The sequence below is a fragment of the Balaenoptera musculus genome, chromosome 14 (genome assembly GCF_009873245.2).
Source record: "Balaenoptera musculus isolate JJ_BM4_2016_0621 chromosome 14, mBalMus1.pri.v3, whole genome shotgun sequence".
Lineage (NCBI taxonomy): Eukaryota > Metazoa > Chordata > Mammalia > Artiodactyla > Balaenopteridae > Balaenoptera > Balaenoptera musculus.
Window position 1 is genome coordinate 12,285,462 of NC_045798.1, and position 17,653 is coordinate 12,303,114.

Genomic DNA, 17,653 nt, shown 5'->3' on the forward strand with positions numbered 1-17,653 from the left:
CTGTTTCCCTCTCTCTCTCTTTCTGACAAGGGCAAATCACCGGTGCGTGAAACCACTGGAACATGGCTGTGGTTCGTATTAGGGTGTTTTCTGGGGTTTGCCCTGGAGAGGCTGCAGGGACCAGACGGAAGAGTTTTTTGAGCTGGTCCCTCAGTCGTTCAAATCCCCCTTGTCCTTTTTTATGACGGCATTCTGGTCGTGCATGTGTGAGCGTGTGTTGGGCCTGGGTCTCCCTCCGTCCTCTTGCCCATGCAGGCATGTCGCCTGCAGACCCTCAGTGCCAAGAAATATGCCCCGGCCCATAGTGGGGCCTCACACATCCATAATTAAGGGTCTGTGCTAGCATGCCTGAAACACTTGGAAGCGTCCTAATTGTCCTGGTTATATAGGGTCAGGGCATGGAGGTGGGGTGGGATGATCAGGGGGGAAATCTCCAATGAAAGGGGAAATCACTGAATTAGATGCATTTAGATGCTGGCCCCAGTTAGCGGAGCCCTTACTGGGAAATTAACCCATCTAATGGATTGGGCAAACCTGCTCCCCAACCCCACGCACCCCAGGGTCAAATCAGGATCGCCTGATTTGGCACTCCCACCCACAAGACCAGAAGTAATGTTGTCCAAGGGAATGAGCTGGAAATAAGAATCTTCCCGTCTTTGCCACCGGCTAACTTTGGACAATATCACTGGTCCTTAGTTTCCACTAATTGTAATGTTATGAAGCCAAAAAGTATGAATGGGTCAAACTTTAAAGTTGTAGAGATTGAAAATGGTATCAAAGAAGAATATCACTGTTATTTTTTTATTCCCCCAAATGAGGCTTGCTGTTTCACCCCCTGGGGATAAAGTAATGGAAGCCGGTGAAAGCAGATCAGGTTGGAGAGGGACTCCGTCATGAGGTATCTCACGGCTTCCTCTACAGGACCCCAGCCAGGGTGGGGAGTACCTGCCCTCATGCTTTTGGTCTTCTAAAAGAGATTCCCCCCAATTTTTAACCTGATAAGATAATTCTGACAAATAAATTATCCTCAACTCAGATCAAAAACAGGCAGGAAAGTCTTTGGTAGGAATCAGGGCAGGTACAGTTTCTCCCAGGCAGACCTGAGAGAGTTCATCTTCTCAGAGGAAATGGGGTGGCAGGGTCGCTTTCTACACTTAAGTGCTAAAAATCAATGGTGAGCAGCACCCAGAGAGAGCCAAGAAGTTCCATTGACCCCCCAGGAACTGCTTTCCCAGTGTTGAAAGGCAAGCAATCAGCCAGTTCTGATCTTCCGTCTTGTTTCGTTTTGTCTTGTCTGATGGAAAGACAGCTTTTTCTTTCTGTACAGCACACGGGCATTTCTTTCTTGATGCTCAGTTTGGAGGTCTGCCAAAGGGAGAGAGCCCTGGCTCTCTCTGGAAGGGCCTTAAGATAGGGGGTGCCAAAGAGGTGTCCCCAGGAGAGGACAACCTTAGAGACTCTTAAAGACAAAGGGCAAACTCTATGTCGCCTTTTTCCACCCTTCCCGGCAGCCCCCGCTGGTATCGCATCCCTGGCACTTGGAGTTTGCCTTCGTGCCAGTTATGATTTCCCTGCCTGCCTTTAATCCTGTTTCCTCCTGCTCAGGCTTCCATGGCACAGAGACCAAGCCCTTGGCATGCTTGGCCGACCCTCTCTGACCAGGAGGGAAGCCCATGCTAAACCCTTTCTTTCCTGCAAACATGATTCTGGCCAGTAGCTCTCCTCCCAGAGGCTTCCTTTCCAACCCTTTGAGCCTTTTGGAGATACCTCCTAAGATGTCACTAGCTCCCCAGGGACTGAACCACTGTGTCCAACCTCCATCATAGAGGAATTAATCAGTGCTCCCCTTTCCAAATCAAGCTTTAGGCATGAATGCTTTTGCATCGCCAAATAAATACTTACGAGCACTTATTCCATGCCAGCCACCTTCTTCATATAGCCCTGCCCTTCTAGTAGCAGGCAGACAGAGAAAAATATCATCTTGCTTTATCAGGGAGTCTAAAGAAATGATTGCATCACCAGGATTCATCTTTCTTCCCGAGAATGACTATTTTGTGTTTTTTTAAGTAAACACCTTTCAACCCTCAACACAAGCTGCTTCATAACTCCTGGCTGGAGGACGGGAGACTGGTCTGATGTGTTTCTCTCATTTGCCAGAATCTCTGATACCAAAAGCCTCGCTGTAATGAACCTATCAAGAGGCAGAGGGAGTGGAGCCCTGATTTCAGGTTCAGCTCTGATCCAGGGTGGCTAAATGCTGCTCTCTTGTGGTGGTTTGTAGTTCAGTCCCAGTAGCCTGCCAATTTTGGTGTAACAGTAGGTAAACAAAAATAGGGTTGCCTGGGCATTCGGGGGTCGCCTTAGTTGCAGGCCTCTTATTTCTCTTGCGCTCTCTTGAACTGGTCAGCAGTAGCTCCAACTCCACTTAACAAAAGTGAGTTTGGCCAGGAGGGATGAGACATTCCCTGCCACAGGAAAGCTGGAACAGTCGTGTTCACCTATTGTCACTGTGAGTTCTATTCCTGTACCTTGTGTTGCAAAAGAAGCAGAAGTCGTTAAACTCCCTGAGAGGATGCAGGTTTTCCCTTGGTTTCTGTGGAGTGAGACAGCCAGGTATCTTTGCTTTGGGGGACTGCTTCAGACCCACCAAAATGGAGTTTTAGAAGCAGACCTGAGTCCAAATGCTAACTCTGCCCCTGTCTCTGTAGACAGCTGTGAGCTGGTGACCTAACCTTTCCGAGCCTACATACCTACCTGTATCACAAGGTGGATTCAATGAGCTAATGCCCATAAAATGCCCAGTTACAGTACCTGGCCCATTATAAGCTATCAAATTTTGTTTCACTTAATCTGTATCATTTCTTGCCTCTCCAGTAGGCAGAAGGCGCCGTGGAGTGTCCAGAGCAAAACACATTTCCTCTCTTACAGAAGGTTAGGATCTGGGATGCAGAGACACAATTCTTAGAATCTACATGCAGGTCTGGGGTTTGAGCAATGGGTGGAATTCCACCGGCAGGTTTGGGGAAAGGAGATTGCCAGGATGGAGGAAGGGAGAGGGGAAAGACATGGACAGGGGGCATGCAGGGTAAATTGGGGCTGGCTTCAGACATGGCGCAGCTTTGGAAGGCTGAGGAAGGTAGGGGTACACTGCGGAGACAGGCAGGGAACAGACAGAATTTTGTCAAGGGATTTTGACTTTATTTGGTAGGCAACACAGAGTCCTTAGGAGTGCTTTTAAAAGGGGAAAATAAGGTGATTTGGGTTGTGCTTGGAAAAGAATGTTCTGGCTACAGCACAGAGCCTGGATGGCTGACCTGTTCAACTATTGGTTGGTTATTGCAGAAACCCAAGGCTTGAATGAGGGAAAGGGCAGATGTAGTGATAAAGACATTCCGGGGGTTGAATTACCAGGACCTGGACTCCCACCTGTTGTGGAGGATGAGAACAAAGGGAGAGTCAAGAGTGTTGCCTCTAGGCTGAGAAATGGGTCTCAGGAGAAAAAACAGGCTCCAAGTCAAGCTGAGTTTTCGGAACTGACATGATAGCCAGCTTCTCCCCGAGTCAGCAGGGTGGATCCTTCCAAGGTCCAGCCACGCCTAGATGGGCAGAAAGAGAACTGACCCCAGGCCAGTAGACATCGGCCTTAGAACACGGGATTTTCTTGCCAGACACACTCTCAGCAGCCCCCTGCTTTGGGCTTCCAAAAGGAGGTCAGGTTTTGCCCTAAGTCGGTTTGCCACAGGTGAGATTCTCTGACCCAGATCATGGTGCAAACGGTTCCTGCCAGAGTGGGCAAGCCGATGTCTGGACCCCCTTACCACTAAAAGAGCACTGGCCCTTTTAATTCATGCCATTAGGAAAAGCATGGACTTAAGATTTTAAGCCGGCCATGTTTCCTTGTATATTTCCATCGCCCCCTGCCCCCGATCGCCAGCATGGCACTGTGCCCGCCTTACCCTCGAAGTCTTCTGTCTGAATCGGCATGTTAATCTGAGACTGTCTGCCGGTGACAAGGAAAAAGAAATATTAATCTGGGCTTCCCTTGGGACCTGCCCACACTCCCTGTCTCCTGCCAGCCCTCTCCTGCATCCAAATGTGCCATTCGGCTCAAGAATTACAGGCCAAGAGCTGGGATGGAGGATAAAGGATCTGAGAGGCTGAGGGAGTGACCGTGCCCCCCAGGGACTCAACACAGATGGTCCCCACACACCTGAATTTGGCCCTTGGGGACTAACGCCAGCCTGGCCTCTTCTCTTTCTTCCACACCCACCCCAACTTCGGTCCACCTGGCGGTCCCCGCCTGGTGGCACAGACACAATGATGTGTCTCAGGTGCGAAGACCCAGGTAAACTTTCACGCCAGGAAAGCAGGGGCTGTTTGGGGGTGTGGGTGGGGTCTGTTCTCTATTAATACTTGTCAGAGCCGCATGCAAGGGAGGTGATCGGGAGTAAATACGCCTCGGTATGTTTCTGAGTTTGTTGTGTCCTAGAACGTCTGAACGGTCTGAGCAAGCGGGGCATGCGTGTCTGGTCCAGAGCAGAGCCTGTTCTTAAAGCAGGTGGCCCTGACAGGCAGGAACAGATCTGCCTGAAGATGCAGCTTTCCATAGTCTTCTAGAAAGTGACGCCAGGACATCAAAGTGCCCAGACTCGGCTCCTAGGAGACTCTGGTCCAGGGTCCGTCAACCTCAGCACTGTTGGCATTTGGGGCTGGGGAATTCTTCGTGGTGAGGGCTGTCCTGGGCATTGTAGGGTGTTGAGTGTCACCCCTGGCCTCCAGCTACTAGATGTCAGTAGCAGTCCCACCCCACCCTCACAAGTCGTGACAACCAACTATGTCTTCGGACGTTGCCAGATGTCCCCTGGGGGCAACAGAATCTCTACCGGCTGCCCCAGGCCTTCTCACCATCCACCTTCTGGAATAGGCAGAGCATTTCTCAGCCCGATGGTTTTCTCTCCATTGTCTGCCGCCAAGAACTTGAAGGATTTCAAGAGGGAATGAAAAAGTATGGTTCCGCCAACTCCTGCCCAAGACAGAAGGATGACAGCGCCGATTCCATAAGATGCTGTGCCCTTGGCATCCAGTTCCGATGAAGACCCACAGAGGCCCAGCGCCCTCCCGTGCCCCCCGCCCCGTCTCCACCCTGTTTTCCGTGTTGTCGTGTCATCGTTGTGATCGTAAGACCCACTCCGGGCTCAGCAGTGGTTACCTGGGGGGCGCAGGGTGCGGGGAGGGGGTCGCCCTGCGTTGCTGCGCCAGTGGTGGTGGGTTTCTGTTCCTTCCGGGTCTGGGGAGCCAGGGAGGTGGGCCAAGCCGGTGTCACCTGTCACTGAACGCGCTGCCAGAAGCTCGGACCTCCCCCTACCTCTGAGCTCTCAATGCTGCTAATCTCCGCCAAGTGTCCCGTGCGCTCCAGCACCTTCTCGAAGGACTGACGCCCGCCCCATGCTCTCTGCGAGGTTGTCCAGGCTGTGCTCGCCGCATGTTCTTCTTCTGTATAATTCTTATCTTCTAATTTGATAGAATTCAACAAAAGTCTATTTATGCCTGTTTGCATCATGGTCAAAATATTAAAAAGTGGACTTGACTCGACTGACCGTGGTCTTTTGTTTGATTTGCTTGGAATTTCTCATGTCTTTGCCCACTGCAGCGGGCCGGGTACCAGGAAGCCCAGTCTGAGACAGAGGCAGCAGGAGGCTGAAGGGGGGCGCGGGGGGCGCTCTTGGGAAGGCGGGAGGGGAAGCCTGAGCTGCAATGTTGTCTCAACAGAAACTTCAGCCAACACTGCAGGGAATTCTGAAAATGGCCTTCCAGAGCTGTCCCGATTTGGGACAAGAAGCCCTCGCTCTCTGCAGCAGAAGCCAAGCCCCAGGGGCATGAGGGCATTCCCAGCATCCAGAGGAAGAGCCGTTGACTCCTGACATGGATCTGGAGGGCACGTCTTAGCATCGTGTCCACCCCCCTCCCTGACACCTCTGCCCCCATCACAGCTGCATCCCTAGAAAGGACCCCCAAAGAGACGGGACCACCTTCCCCCTCAGCCCTTCTTCCTTGCACGACAACCCTGAGACCCTGAGCCTAGTTCCTGACTGGCTACAGACCCAGTTCCAAAAGGCAGAGACCTCAAAAGCCCTAAAAGGACAGATGAAGAGGAGCCGACCCCAAATACCCTGACAGAGTGGCTACTATCAAAGGGTCAAGTGGGGCGTGGGCTTTCTCATGCCCTTCTGGGCGTGGCCATTTAGACGCTGGGGCATTTTGACCCTCACACCTATTTCCTGGTCAGAAAGCACAAACCATTCGATATTCGACCTTTTAAATTACAGAGTTATTTATCCAACAGCAAACACTCCCTTCACACGGTTCCTGACACCTCTGCCCCATCAGGGCAAGTTCAGCCTCAGGCCCAAGTTCAAACATGAGATGCAGATCAGAGAGGAAGCAGGAGTCAGGGGATGCTTCAGTACCCGGATCCACGCTGTCCTACAAAAATGAATTAAGATAATGGCTAACAGTTATCAAATGCCAGTCTTTACAAAAGTACTTTGACATGTTACCATTGCTCTCCTCAATTTAAAACCTGGGAAACTAAGGCGAAAGCAGGTCAGCCAGTCAACATGGCCAGTAAATGTCAGATGCGGAGTTTAAGTCCAGACTGTCCGGCTCTAGAATCTGAATTTTTAACCACCACCTTGTTGTGGACCAAAAAAAAAAAAAAAAATGTCGTCTGCCATTTCAGTAAACAAAGAACGTTCCCTGCCATTCCGGTAAACAACTAATGTTGCCTGCCATTAAGCCGTCGGCCTCTGCAGCCCACCCATCCCCCATGGCGTACCTGGAAGGGGAGTCAGGATGGAGAAAAACAAGATATCGGCCCTAGATAGTTAAGATGTAAATCCAAGGAATAATTTCAATAAGCCCAGACTGTTACATCTTCCCATACATAGAGAAGCACTAAAATCATTAACTTGAGATAGCTGGGGGTTTTTGTGTGTGTGTGACTAGCAGTAATCTTTTGATATTTGACTACATGTTTGTTTGGGTTTTTTTCAGCAAAAACGCCTATATATCCTGGCTGCTCCCTTACTTCTTTGGAACAGTTCCTCAGAGCTATCTGAGAGGCTGCCTTCCCGGGCTAGAGTTCTCAGTAAGGTTCCACATAAAACGTAATTCTCAACTTTCAGGTTGTGCGTTTTTTTCCAGTCGACACAGTGCTGCTGCTAAGAGACCGTCACAATTCAAATCCTGGCTCCTCTACTTCCTAGCTGTGCAACTTTGGATAAGTTGCCTAACCTCTCTGTACCTTCACTTCTTCACTGTAAAATAGGCTGTGATCATTTTGACTTCATTGGATTGCGATAGGATTAAATGAGTTAATATAGGCAACACACATATAACATGATGGAACAGAATGGAATGGAATGGAATAGAATAGGATAGAATCGAAGAGTCCTATACACAAGTAAACTAAGGTTCTAGCTCTGGTTCCTTCCAACTTTCTCAGCCCTTTTCTCTTACTGAAGCTCAAACAGCCCCTTCTTTTTTTTTTTTTTTTTTTAATTTATTTATTTATTTATTTATTTTGGTTGCGTTGGGTCTTCGTTGCTGCGTGCGGGCTTTCTCTAGTTGCAGCGAGTGGGGGTTACTCTTCCTTGTAGTGAGCAGGCCTCTCATTGCGGTGGCTTCCCTTGTTGCAGAGCACGGGCTCTAGGCGCGTGGGCTTCATTAGTTGTGGCTCGTGGGCTCAGTAGTTGTGGCGCACAGGCTTAGTTGCTCTGCGGCATGTGGGATCTTCCCAGACCAGGGCCCGAACCCGTGTCCCCTGCATTGGCAGGCGGATTCTTAACCACTGCGCCACCAGGGAAGTCCAAACAGCCCCATCTTGATGCCATTTGTCAATTGATACTTAGGCACTGCGTTTCCCAGACCGCCTGCCATCACGGGGGCCACTGGTTTTAAAAGCCAGGTCCTGGCCTCTCCCCACACCTGCTCATTAGCGCTCGCTGGGGATAAGGTCTGACACCGCTCACGTTTTTAACCAGCTCCCCGACGACGTGATTCATACACACACTGGAGTTTTGACAGGCCCGGCCTCAAACGTGGCTGGGGACAATTTAACATTTATATGCATCCCGAATGGGGTGGCTTCTGTTGCCTGGCAACCAGGTGAAAAATCCAAGTTTACACCAAAACAGAACCTTCCCAACCACAAATCATAAAGGAGAAGGGGATGGAAAACAAGTAGGGGAGGAGGGAAAAAGGATTTTTGAATCACTGCAGATTACAGAATATGGGCTTTGCAGTCAGTTAAATAGTGAAAATGTACTTCTTATTTTTTTCATTGTACCCTTGGCAAAATCGCCAAGGAAGCAAAAACAGGGAAAGTATTTACAATCAATATAGAGCTTAACCCACATCAGTAAAAGGAAATCACTTTAGCAATAGCCTCTGGAGGAAAATAAGATTAAGTTAATCAAATAGCAGAAGATTAAAACCAAAGTAATTAGTAAAGTGATTTTTTTTTTAAGTCTCAAGTCTTTTATTATTACTAGACCTGGGAACAGGGTGGGAGGACAGGAGTGGGTGGTCTCCTGGCTTCTCGGCATCTTGGTTTTCTCAGCTGGAACTCAGAGTCGAGGTTGGAAGTTGATATTGGGAGCCCCACTCTCTCCTCACTAATTTACTGTTTCCAAGAATTTTGAGATCTTCGAGGGTGATGAGCCCCACATCTCATAAGGATGTGTTGGGGAAAAGAAACTATTAAATGCGAGAAAGCCTCTGAGACATACTATCAACTCAAGGTGTAGTATCTGTGGCATTAATTAAACATTACGCAGTGAGTAATTGAATCGGTTTCATTTTGAAGGCTTTAAAAAGAGTCGCTAATGGAAATGCAGTTATTAGCAGAAGAGCCGCCAGCAAAATCTGCAGGAAGAGAGACACCTGTTCCATGTTCCTCCAAGCTGGTGCTAATAGCATCGCCTTCCTTGAAAAGCACACGCTGCCCCCAGATTGCCTTTCCAGAAACATCTCTCTCGGCCCGTCTCACCTTCGCTCAAAGGCATTCGGGGCCGCCAGGGACCAGAGGGGGAAGACCAACCCCTCCGGCCAACACTCAGTGCTCGCTCTGGCCACAAGCAGCCTTTGGGTTTCTGTTTCGGCCACTGCTCCATGCAAAGCTTCACTGATTCGCCCCAAGGTCTCTAAACACAGCTTTTATTTTCCTTCTGGCTGGCCTTTGCTTCTGGCACACCCCCTACCTAGAAAGCCCACTTTGCCCTCTCACCTCTACGGATCCCGCCTCTATTGCTGAGAGCTGGACTCAAACACTGCCTTTTCAGGGAAGCCCTCCTCTACCCGCCAACTATACTTCCTGCCTGTACCAATCGCTTGGCATCGTGGAGGTACTGCTTTGCAATTTGTGTGTGTGTGTGTGTGTGTGTGTGTGTGTGTGTGTGTGCGCGCGCGCATTTTACCTGCTTCTATGTAACTGTTACCTATTGCCACAATAATGCTGAGTAACAAACAGTCACAAAATCTCCCTGGCATACTGCTTTATTGCTGAGAGGTTGGATTCATGCTGCTATGAGCCAAGGAATTCAAATAGCCTCTACAAGCTGGGAAAGGCCAAGAACTGATTTTCACCCAGGGCCTCCAGAAGGAACAACACAGCTCTCCTGATGTCTTGATTTTAGCCTCGTAAGACCCATTTGAGACTTCTGACATCCAGAGCCATAAGATCATACATTTAGGTTGTTTGAAGCCCCTAAGTTGTGGTAATTTGTTATGGCAGCAATAGAAAAGTAAAATCTGTATTTAATCTGTATTGATTTCTTATTGCTACTGCTCTAGGGAAGAATCCATTTCCTTATGCTTTCCAGCTTTTAGACGCTGCCCACATTTCTTGGCTTACGGCCCAGCATCACTCCAACCTCTGTATCCATCATCACATCCCCTCTCTCTGACTTTGACTCTCCTGTTTTCCTCTTATAAGGACCCTTGTGATTACATTGAGCCCACAAGATCGTAGAGGATAATCTCTGCATCTCAAGATTTCTAACGTAATTACATCTGCAAAGTCCCTTTTGCCATGTAAGATACCTGTGATATTGTGGTTTACAATAAGAAAGATATATTTGGTCTTGGTCCTATTTCTGGCACAGAACTCCTAAAATTCTTGGAATCTCCTGTGATAAGAGTGACAAAGGTGTCTTGTTATTAACAAACCCCTTTCAGCCACACCTGAGTTTATGTTACTGCAGTGACTTTTGGAAAGCACCTGAGGAAGGGGCTGGTTGCCAGGGGAACCAACCAGGTGATTAGAGGGTTGGTACTTTCAGTCCTATGCCTCTGACCTCCTCGGAGGGGAGAGGGGCTGGAGGTTGAATCGATCGCCAATGCCCAGTGATTTAATCAATCATTCCTATGGAATGAGGCCTCCGTAAAAACCCAAAAGGACGGGGTTTGGAGAGCTTTCAGGTTGGTGAAGATGTGGATATTTGGGGAGAGTGATGGGCTCAGGGAACACAGAAGCTCCACACCCTTTCCCCATACCTTGCCCTGTGCATCTCTTCCATCCGGCTGTTCCCGAGTTATACCTTTTATAGTAAACTTGTTAATCTAGTAAGCAAAACATTTCTCTGAGTTCCGTGAGCCACTCTAGCAAATTAATCAAACACAAGGAGGGGCGTCATGGGGAGCTCCGAGCTGTAGCCAGACTGGCAGAAGCACAGGTGACAACACGGACTTGCAATGTGGCTTCTGATGTGGGCGGGGCCGGGGGGGGCAGTCTGGTAGGACTGAACCCTTAACCTGTGGGATCTGTCTCCTGGTCGAGAGTATCAGGCAGATGGTGTCAGCACTGAGTTGAATTGTAGGACAGCCAGCTGGTGTCGGAGAATCGCTTGGCAACGTTGGGGGGGAAAAAAACCCACACACCATAGTAACCTATTCACAGGTTCTAGCGATTAGAATGTGAACGTCTGTGGGAGCCATTATTCAGCCTACCATAGCCTACTCTCTGGCCCTCAAAGATACACTTCCACCCCACATGCAAAATACATCCAGCTCAATTGCGCTGCACCCATAGGATTAATTCACTCATTCATTAGAAATATAAGGAGGACCTAGTATGTGTCAAGCTCTTTTGTAGACATTGGAGAGCAACCAGTAGAGTTCACATTCTACTGGAAGGAGAGAGACATAAGTGTTTTTTTTTTTTGAAGAGTATGTTAGATGGTGGTAAGAAATTTTAGAGAAAAACAAAGCAGGGCAGAGTGACAGAGGGTTTTAAATGAGGTGGCCAGGCAGGGCCTCCTCAATTAGGTGACTCTGAGGAGACTTGGGCGGGTGAGGGGAAAAGCCACACACATCCAGGGGTGACTGGGCGGCGATAGCACAAAGCCTTCTCATACACCCTAGCAGTACCTTCAGTAAATATTTGAGCAAAATGGGACAGAGGCCCTGCTCTTACGGAGGTTACCTCTTCTAGGAAGAAATGTGTTTATCATCGAATTAATGATAAACTTTGGGCCCCTCATCCAAGGTGCCTTCTTTCCTCATTCTACATAAATGCCCTCCTGTTGACTTACAAGTTCATCCTGTGTGTTCCTTTTCTAAAACAGGGCCTCCAGGGAATTCCCTGGCAATCCAATTGTTAGGACTCCAAGTTTTCACTGCCGAGGGCCCGGGTTTGATCCCCGGTTCCCCGCAAGCTGCAGGGCATGGCCAAAAAAAAAATAAAATAAAACAGGGCCTCCAAACAGGAAAGCTTCAGGCCCCTACTGACTGCAAAAAGAAACACTACCTAAAAGTTTCAAGTTATGTTTTATTTGGGGACCTTACTGAGGGCTCTGGCCCGGGAAGGCAGCCTCTCAGATAGCTCTGGGGAACTGTTCCGAAGTGGAAAGGGAGGAGCCAGGATATACAGGAGTTTTTGCTGAAAAATAACAAAACCATGTAGTCAAACATCAAAAGATTACTGCTAATCACAAAAAAACAGACATCTCAAGTTAATGATTTTAGTGCTTTTCTATGTATGAAAATATGCAAGAGTCTGGGCTTATTAAAATCATTCCTTTGATAGGCATCTTAACTATGTAGGGCCAGTACCCTGTTTTTCTCCATCCTGAATTGCCCTCAGGGCGCACCATCGGGGGCAGCTGACGGCTTGAAGGCTGCAGCATTCTTTGTTTACTGAAATGGGAGGCAACATTCTTTGTCCACACCCCGCGAAGCCTGAATCGGCCCGTGCTGGTGGGTGAATCTGATAATCACACCAAGGTGTGCATTAGGACAGTTTGGGAGTGTGTACTGAATGAATAAAAGGGGTTCTGCAAGGGCAGAGACAGAAGCAGACTTAGTCTGTGGTCAGCAGACGTGTGTTTCTGCAGGCAAGTGCTTGAGTTAGACCTAAAGGATGAGTGGGAGCTGCAGACACTCCAGGAAAGTGACCCTGGATTAGCAGGTGGGAGGGAGAGTCTAGGGGCTGTTATCAGAAGAGAAAGGATGTGTTTGTTTATTTGGAGAACAAGGAAAGCCATAGAAGATGTTGAGGGGGATTGAAATGGTCTCTCTAGCTGGACTGTGGCGATCTCATGGGAGAGGAACGTCGAAGTCCTCCAGCCAAAGATAACCAGAAATACACCGATGGTCCACAAAGATAGGGTTATTCTTTTGCTACAGCAGGGAGAGGGCACCCAGGAGGAACTCTGGGTAGTCAAGGATTTGGGCTTTTGCTAGGGGATTTTAAATAGGAACTCAGGTAGCGGGGACCAGCTCTGGGTTAAATACAGTCAGCAGTTCAGCGAAAGGGTACCTTAAAAACTTAGAATTTTCCCTGTTGCCAAAATGGAAAGAGACACATTCCCTCCTTCCTTTCTTAGAGTATTTCCTTGACAAATTCTGTATGTGTAAATCTTTCCTCTGTCTCTTTGATACGGATGTAAATCTTTTCTGTGGGTGCTGTTTTTATTTTTTTACTATGGTAAACTATACATAACAGGAAATTTACGATTTAAATATTTTTAAGTATACGGTTCAGTGGCATTAAGGGCATTCATCTTGTGTAACTGTCACCACTATCTCTTTCCAGAACTTTTTCATCACCCTAAACAGAAACTCTGTACACATTCAGCAGTAACCCCCCATTCCCTCCTCCCTCCCAGCCCCTGGTAAACCTCTAATCTACATTCTGTCTCTATGAATTTGCCTATTCTAGATGTTTCATAGAAGTGGGATCATACAATATTTGTCCTTTTGTGTGAGGCTTCTTGTACTTATCATGTTCTCAGGGTTCATCCATATTGTAGCACGTGTCAGTGCCTCATTCCTTTTTATGGCTGAATACTACTCCACTGTATGTCTACCGTACATTTTGCAAATCTTTTCAAAAGCTAAATAAGCCTCTTGCCAATGTCACAGCCCAGAAATGTTTCTCTTGAGGGCCTGGGAACCATCTCTTTGAAATGTAAATATCAAGGAAGGTAGTGTCCTTTTCTCCCGGCGATGTGGAAGTCTGAGCACTCGCTTTCAGGCTGTAACCACCAGCTTATCACAAAGATGAGCAATTTTATTATTCCTTGAGACAAAGTCAGGTAGTACAATGTGTACCCCACTTGCCAGGTGACCTTAGGATGAACTTGGAAAGAATAAACTAGGGAAAGTGTGATCAGGTCCTCTTACTTTTTAAGTGCATGGTAATTTACAAGCCACCATTAATCTCAGAAGCATGTATGCGATGAAATGTTTGGCTGTATATAAAAGGGTGGGATTTCTCTCTGTCTTTGTAATCTCATTAGCAGGTTACCTGTGATGTGCATCACCATCTAGTTTAATGCTTGTTCAACAATAAAACTGTTCTCCTTCTTTCCTAGGGTTTGGGGAGGATTTTCTGGATTGGCAGGAGAGTTTAATTTTAATTTGTCATTGAAAAGAAATCCATAGTCGTTCATAAGAATGTCTTACCAACCACCTGTGCAGCTGTGGGGGTCTGCCTTCCACTTAACAGGCTGCAAACCTTACCGAGGTCTGCGTGTCACCAAGGCTGATATTCACATTCTCAGGGCCAGGCCTGAACTGGTAAGAGCCACCCTGGAGACATGGATGGGGACAGTGGCTGAGGAGACAGAGAAAGAGATAGATTTGAGAAATATTAGGAGTGATCTTTTAGAAAAGAGAATTGCTTTCCTGTTCCCACAAAAAAGTTTCTCTGAAGAAACTGAGGCACAGAGAACTTAACCTCTGTTGGGCATTTGAATACAGATAGTGTTTCCTAGCACACTTTAAGATCTCAACACTTTTTCCAGGCCCTGTGGGATCTTGAAAGCATGCAGTGCTTGCAGAGAATCTGGAGCTACCACCTGATTCCAATTCAGAGTTGCCCGGCTGAGCCCTTCCCCATTTCCTGACCTACAAAATCAAGAGCACAAAAACAAGGTTGTTTTCAGCTCCTAGACTTTGTGTTTGTTTCTTATGCAGCAACAGGAACTGATGTATATGTATTGTTTCATTTAATAAGAAGATCTGTTGTTATCCCCATTTTATAGATGTGGAAATGGAGGCTTGGATATGTTATCCTCTATGGGGCATTTGGATACAGAGGGTGAGGGAAAGAGAGGTCGCAAGGATGGCAGCAGGTTCCAGTTTTGCAGGAACGGAGGGATGGTTGGCCCTTTCCAAGGCAGGAAACTTTGGGAGGGGGCAAGGTAAATTACGGGAGGTGGGGATGAGGGAGAGGGGGTGAGGACTTTGAGCTCCTGGGAGGCAAGGACACTGTCTTATTCACCTCTGTATCCCCAAGGCACACAGCCCAGGGCCTGTCAGGAAACTAAACTGAGTTGGAAAAATAAACAGGTGCAGGCATGGAGGTAAGAGAGTGCCCACCCACAGGTGAATGGGAACTCCTGTTTGGAGGATTCAAATCCAGGTTCGACCACTTTTTGTCTCTGTGACTTTCAACTAGTGACTCCCACCTTTATGAGCCAGGTTTTCCTTATCTGTAGAACGTATATAAAATATGGTACCTATGGCAGAGGGCTCAGATGAGGCGTCCTTGAAGAACGGATTTAGAGTGCTTGGCAGGGCACCCGCTCATGAATATTAAGTTTGTTATTATTACAGCATACTGTTTAGCATACAGTCAAGCGGAGTCAAGTGTATCTGGATTAGAATCTAGGACAAGGGACTCCCAACAAGTCCATCTATCTCCCTTAACCTCAGTTTCCCCATCTGTAACTTGGGGAGAAGAACAGTTCATAGGGTTATTAGGAAGGGCCGACGAGCTCATTGACAGGAAACGCTCCGCACACATAATAAACATGGATGCCACTATTATTGTCCATTCACAGCTTCCGGGCCCCACCGCGCTGTTATTTTCCAAAACGCATTTCCTTCCCTTGGCCACAGCTCAGCCCTCCGAGAGCAGCTGGGGCCGAGGGGGTGTGGCCACGGGCGTGGGCGGGGCGGCCCTGGCGCCCACCCCTCAAGGCGGGTGGGCGGAGCGAAGAGGGGTGTCCTGGCGCGCGCGCGCGCGCGCGCGTGGCGGCCCCAGGTACGCGGACAAGATGGCGGCGGCAGCGGTCGACAGCGCGATGGAAGTGGTGCCGGCGCTGGCGGAGGAGGCCGCGCCTGAGGCGGCGGGCCTCAGCTGCCTCGTCAACCTGCCCGGCGAGGTGCTGGAGTACATCCTGTGCAGCGGCTCGCTGACGGCCGCCGATATCGGCCGCGTCTCCAGCACCTGCCGGCGGCTGCGCGAGCTGTGCCAGAGTAGCGGGAAGGTGTGGAAGGAGCAGTTCCGGGTGAGGTGAGCCCGCCGCCCATGCCGCCCGCGCCCCCGCTCTGCGCCCCCCGGGGCCCGGGCCTGGCCGCCCGGAGCCGCCACCTCCCTGCCCGCGCGCGGACCCCACCCCCGCATCCCACCCCCGGACCCCTTCCCGCGGACAGACAGACAAAGGCCTCCAGGCCGCCGGCCCCTCGGTCCACGCCAAGGGGACCCGCCGGTGTCCAGGTTGCGCATTGGGAAGCGCCCAGCAGCCGGGCCCTCCATAAAGGATGACGACCGTGGTATCACGGCTAATCCATCATGCGCGCTTCTTTTGTGCCCGACTCTGTGCTAAAATGTTTACACGGACCGGGTGATGCAGTGCTCCTTACAGCCCTTTGAGGAAGCGGGCTGTTGGCTGAGAGCACAGATTTCGGTGTGGGACCCGGGATAAAATCTGGCCCTGGCGTACTCGCCGTGCGACCTTGGGGGTAGCGACTGCCCTTTTTTGAGCCTCTTTCATCGACTTTAAACGGTGTTGATTAGACCTATACCTTTTACTGTGGTGATTAGATGAGCTGATGTATAGGGAGCGCTTACACCGGGCCCGGCTCTTAGGAGGCGCACACTTAATGTTAACTGTGATTGTCATCACTATGATAGTTGTTGCTCCGACTGTCCGCATTTTATAAATGGGGAGTGGAAAACACAGTATTCATACTGCTACGCCAAGGTCACGCCGTGAGCCAGTGCGTGCGTGCCGGGTGGAGATTTGAACTGGGTCCATCGCCAGGGCCCCTCTGACCCCTAAACCCAACCGCTTTCCCTGTTTTCCAAGGCTGCCTTTGATTCGTGTTTGTCTGCCTTTGAGGCTCTGTTAAGCTGAGGGGGTGTTTCTCTCCTTGTAGGTGGCCTTCCCTTATGAAACACTACAGCCCCACCGACTACGTCAATTGGTTGGAGGAGTATAAAGTTCGGCAAAAAGCTGGGTTAGAGGCCCGGAAGATTGTAGCCTCCTTCTCAAAGAGGTTCTTTTCAGAGCACGTAAGGATCTGTTGATGGAGCTCTAAGCATTTGCGTGGTAGTGGTGTCTGCGTCTGGGTCTGTCGGCATTAGCTCATCCAGCTCTTTTTGCTATCTCCCTTTTCAGTGCTCTCACAATCCCTTCCTCACTTAGATGGCTGCAAGAGTCATTGTGTCCTTTTCCTCCTATCCAGCAACGTGAAGCCATTTGTCCCTGCCAGCTTTACTTTTCTAAAGCCAGAGAGAATGGGGGGAGAGGGGGAGGGAGAGGGAAGGCGGCACCGCAGCGCAATGTGGAGGGAATCCAGATCAGCATTGTTTCTCTTTAAGTGGGTTAAACATATATTTTGCAAGCTCCGCATGATTGGGGGTATTATCCATGATTAAACACTACAAATTTCACCCAGTTGTTTTCCAGAAGCGTTGCCAAAATTAATATGGTTCTTCTCTCTGGCTTTGCAGGTTTCTAACCAGTAGTGAACTGCATTATTTGTTAAGGTAACAGAGGATTAAGACATGCCTAAAATCAAGACATACCTGTAAATCAAGAATTATTACTCCCTCAATTAAATAGTCTTGTATTCATTATCCCTGGAAAGTTATTTTGTTTGTTTGTTTTTTAATATTGCTGAAGTGCGTGGGTTGGTTGGTTGGTTTCCCTTCCACAAAATATCTCACAGAAGTTTCTGTATTGGGTCCTGATTCTTAACTTTTTGTAAATTCTGGAAAGTAGTCCACGCTAATATTTTAAGTTTATTTCTGATCGGAGGTCTAGAAATGGAGCCAGTCTGATTTATTTTACTATCCTGGTTTACTGACGATTAATTCCTATTTTTAATTTTAATTACTATTACTTAATGGAGTTCATAC

At 48.7% G+C, this 17,653-nt stretch overlaps 2 protein-coding genes across 8 annotated transcripts in view; both read left to right on the plus strand.

Annotated features, from left to right (window-relative positions):
• Window positions 1-330, plus strand: part of NOS1 (nitric oxide synthase 1) — an 88,901-nt gene extending 88,571 nt beyond the window's left edge. Inside the window, 3 exon segments of the mRNA XM_036823398.1 lie at window positions 2-99; window positions 101-145; window positions 256-330. Of these exon segments, the coding sequence (XP_036679293.1) occupies window positions 2-99; window positions 101-145; window positions 256-330 (218 nt within the window).
• A 15,188-nt stretch (window positions 331-15,518) lies between these two features.
• The window catches only part of FBXO21 (F-box protein 21), a 48,545-nt gene continuing 46,410 nt past the window's right edge, over window positions 15,519-17,653 (plus strand). For 2 of the 7 annotated variants that reach the window (XR_005022581.1, XM_036874283.1), the window contains exons 1-2: window positions 15,520-15,802; window positions 16,669-16,804. Coding sequence is in view for 6 of the 7 variants with exons in the window: in XM_036874283.1 (XP_036730178.1) it covers window positions 15,564-15,802; window positions 16,669-16,804 (375 nt within the window). In the remaining variant the exon portion in view is untranslated. Of the gene's footprint in view, window positions 15,803-16,668; window positions 16,805-17,653 lie in introns of all 7 variants that reach the window. The other 5 variants (XM_036874285.1, XM_036874286.1, XM_036874287.1 and 2 more) reach the window with 4 other exon arrangements.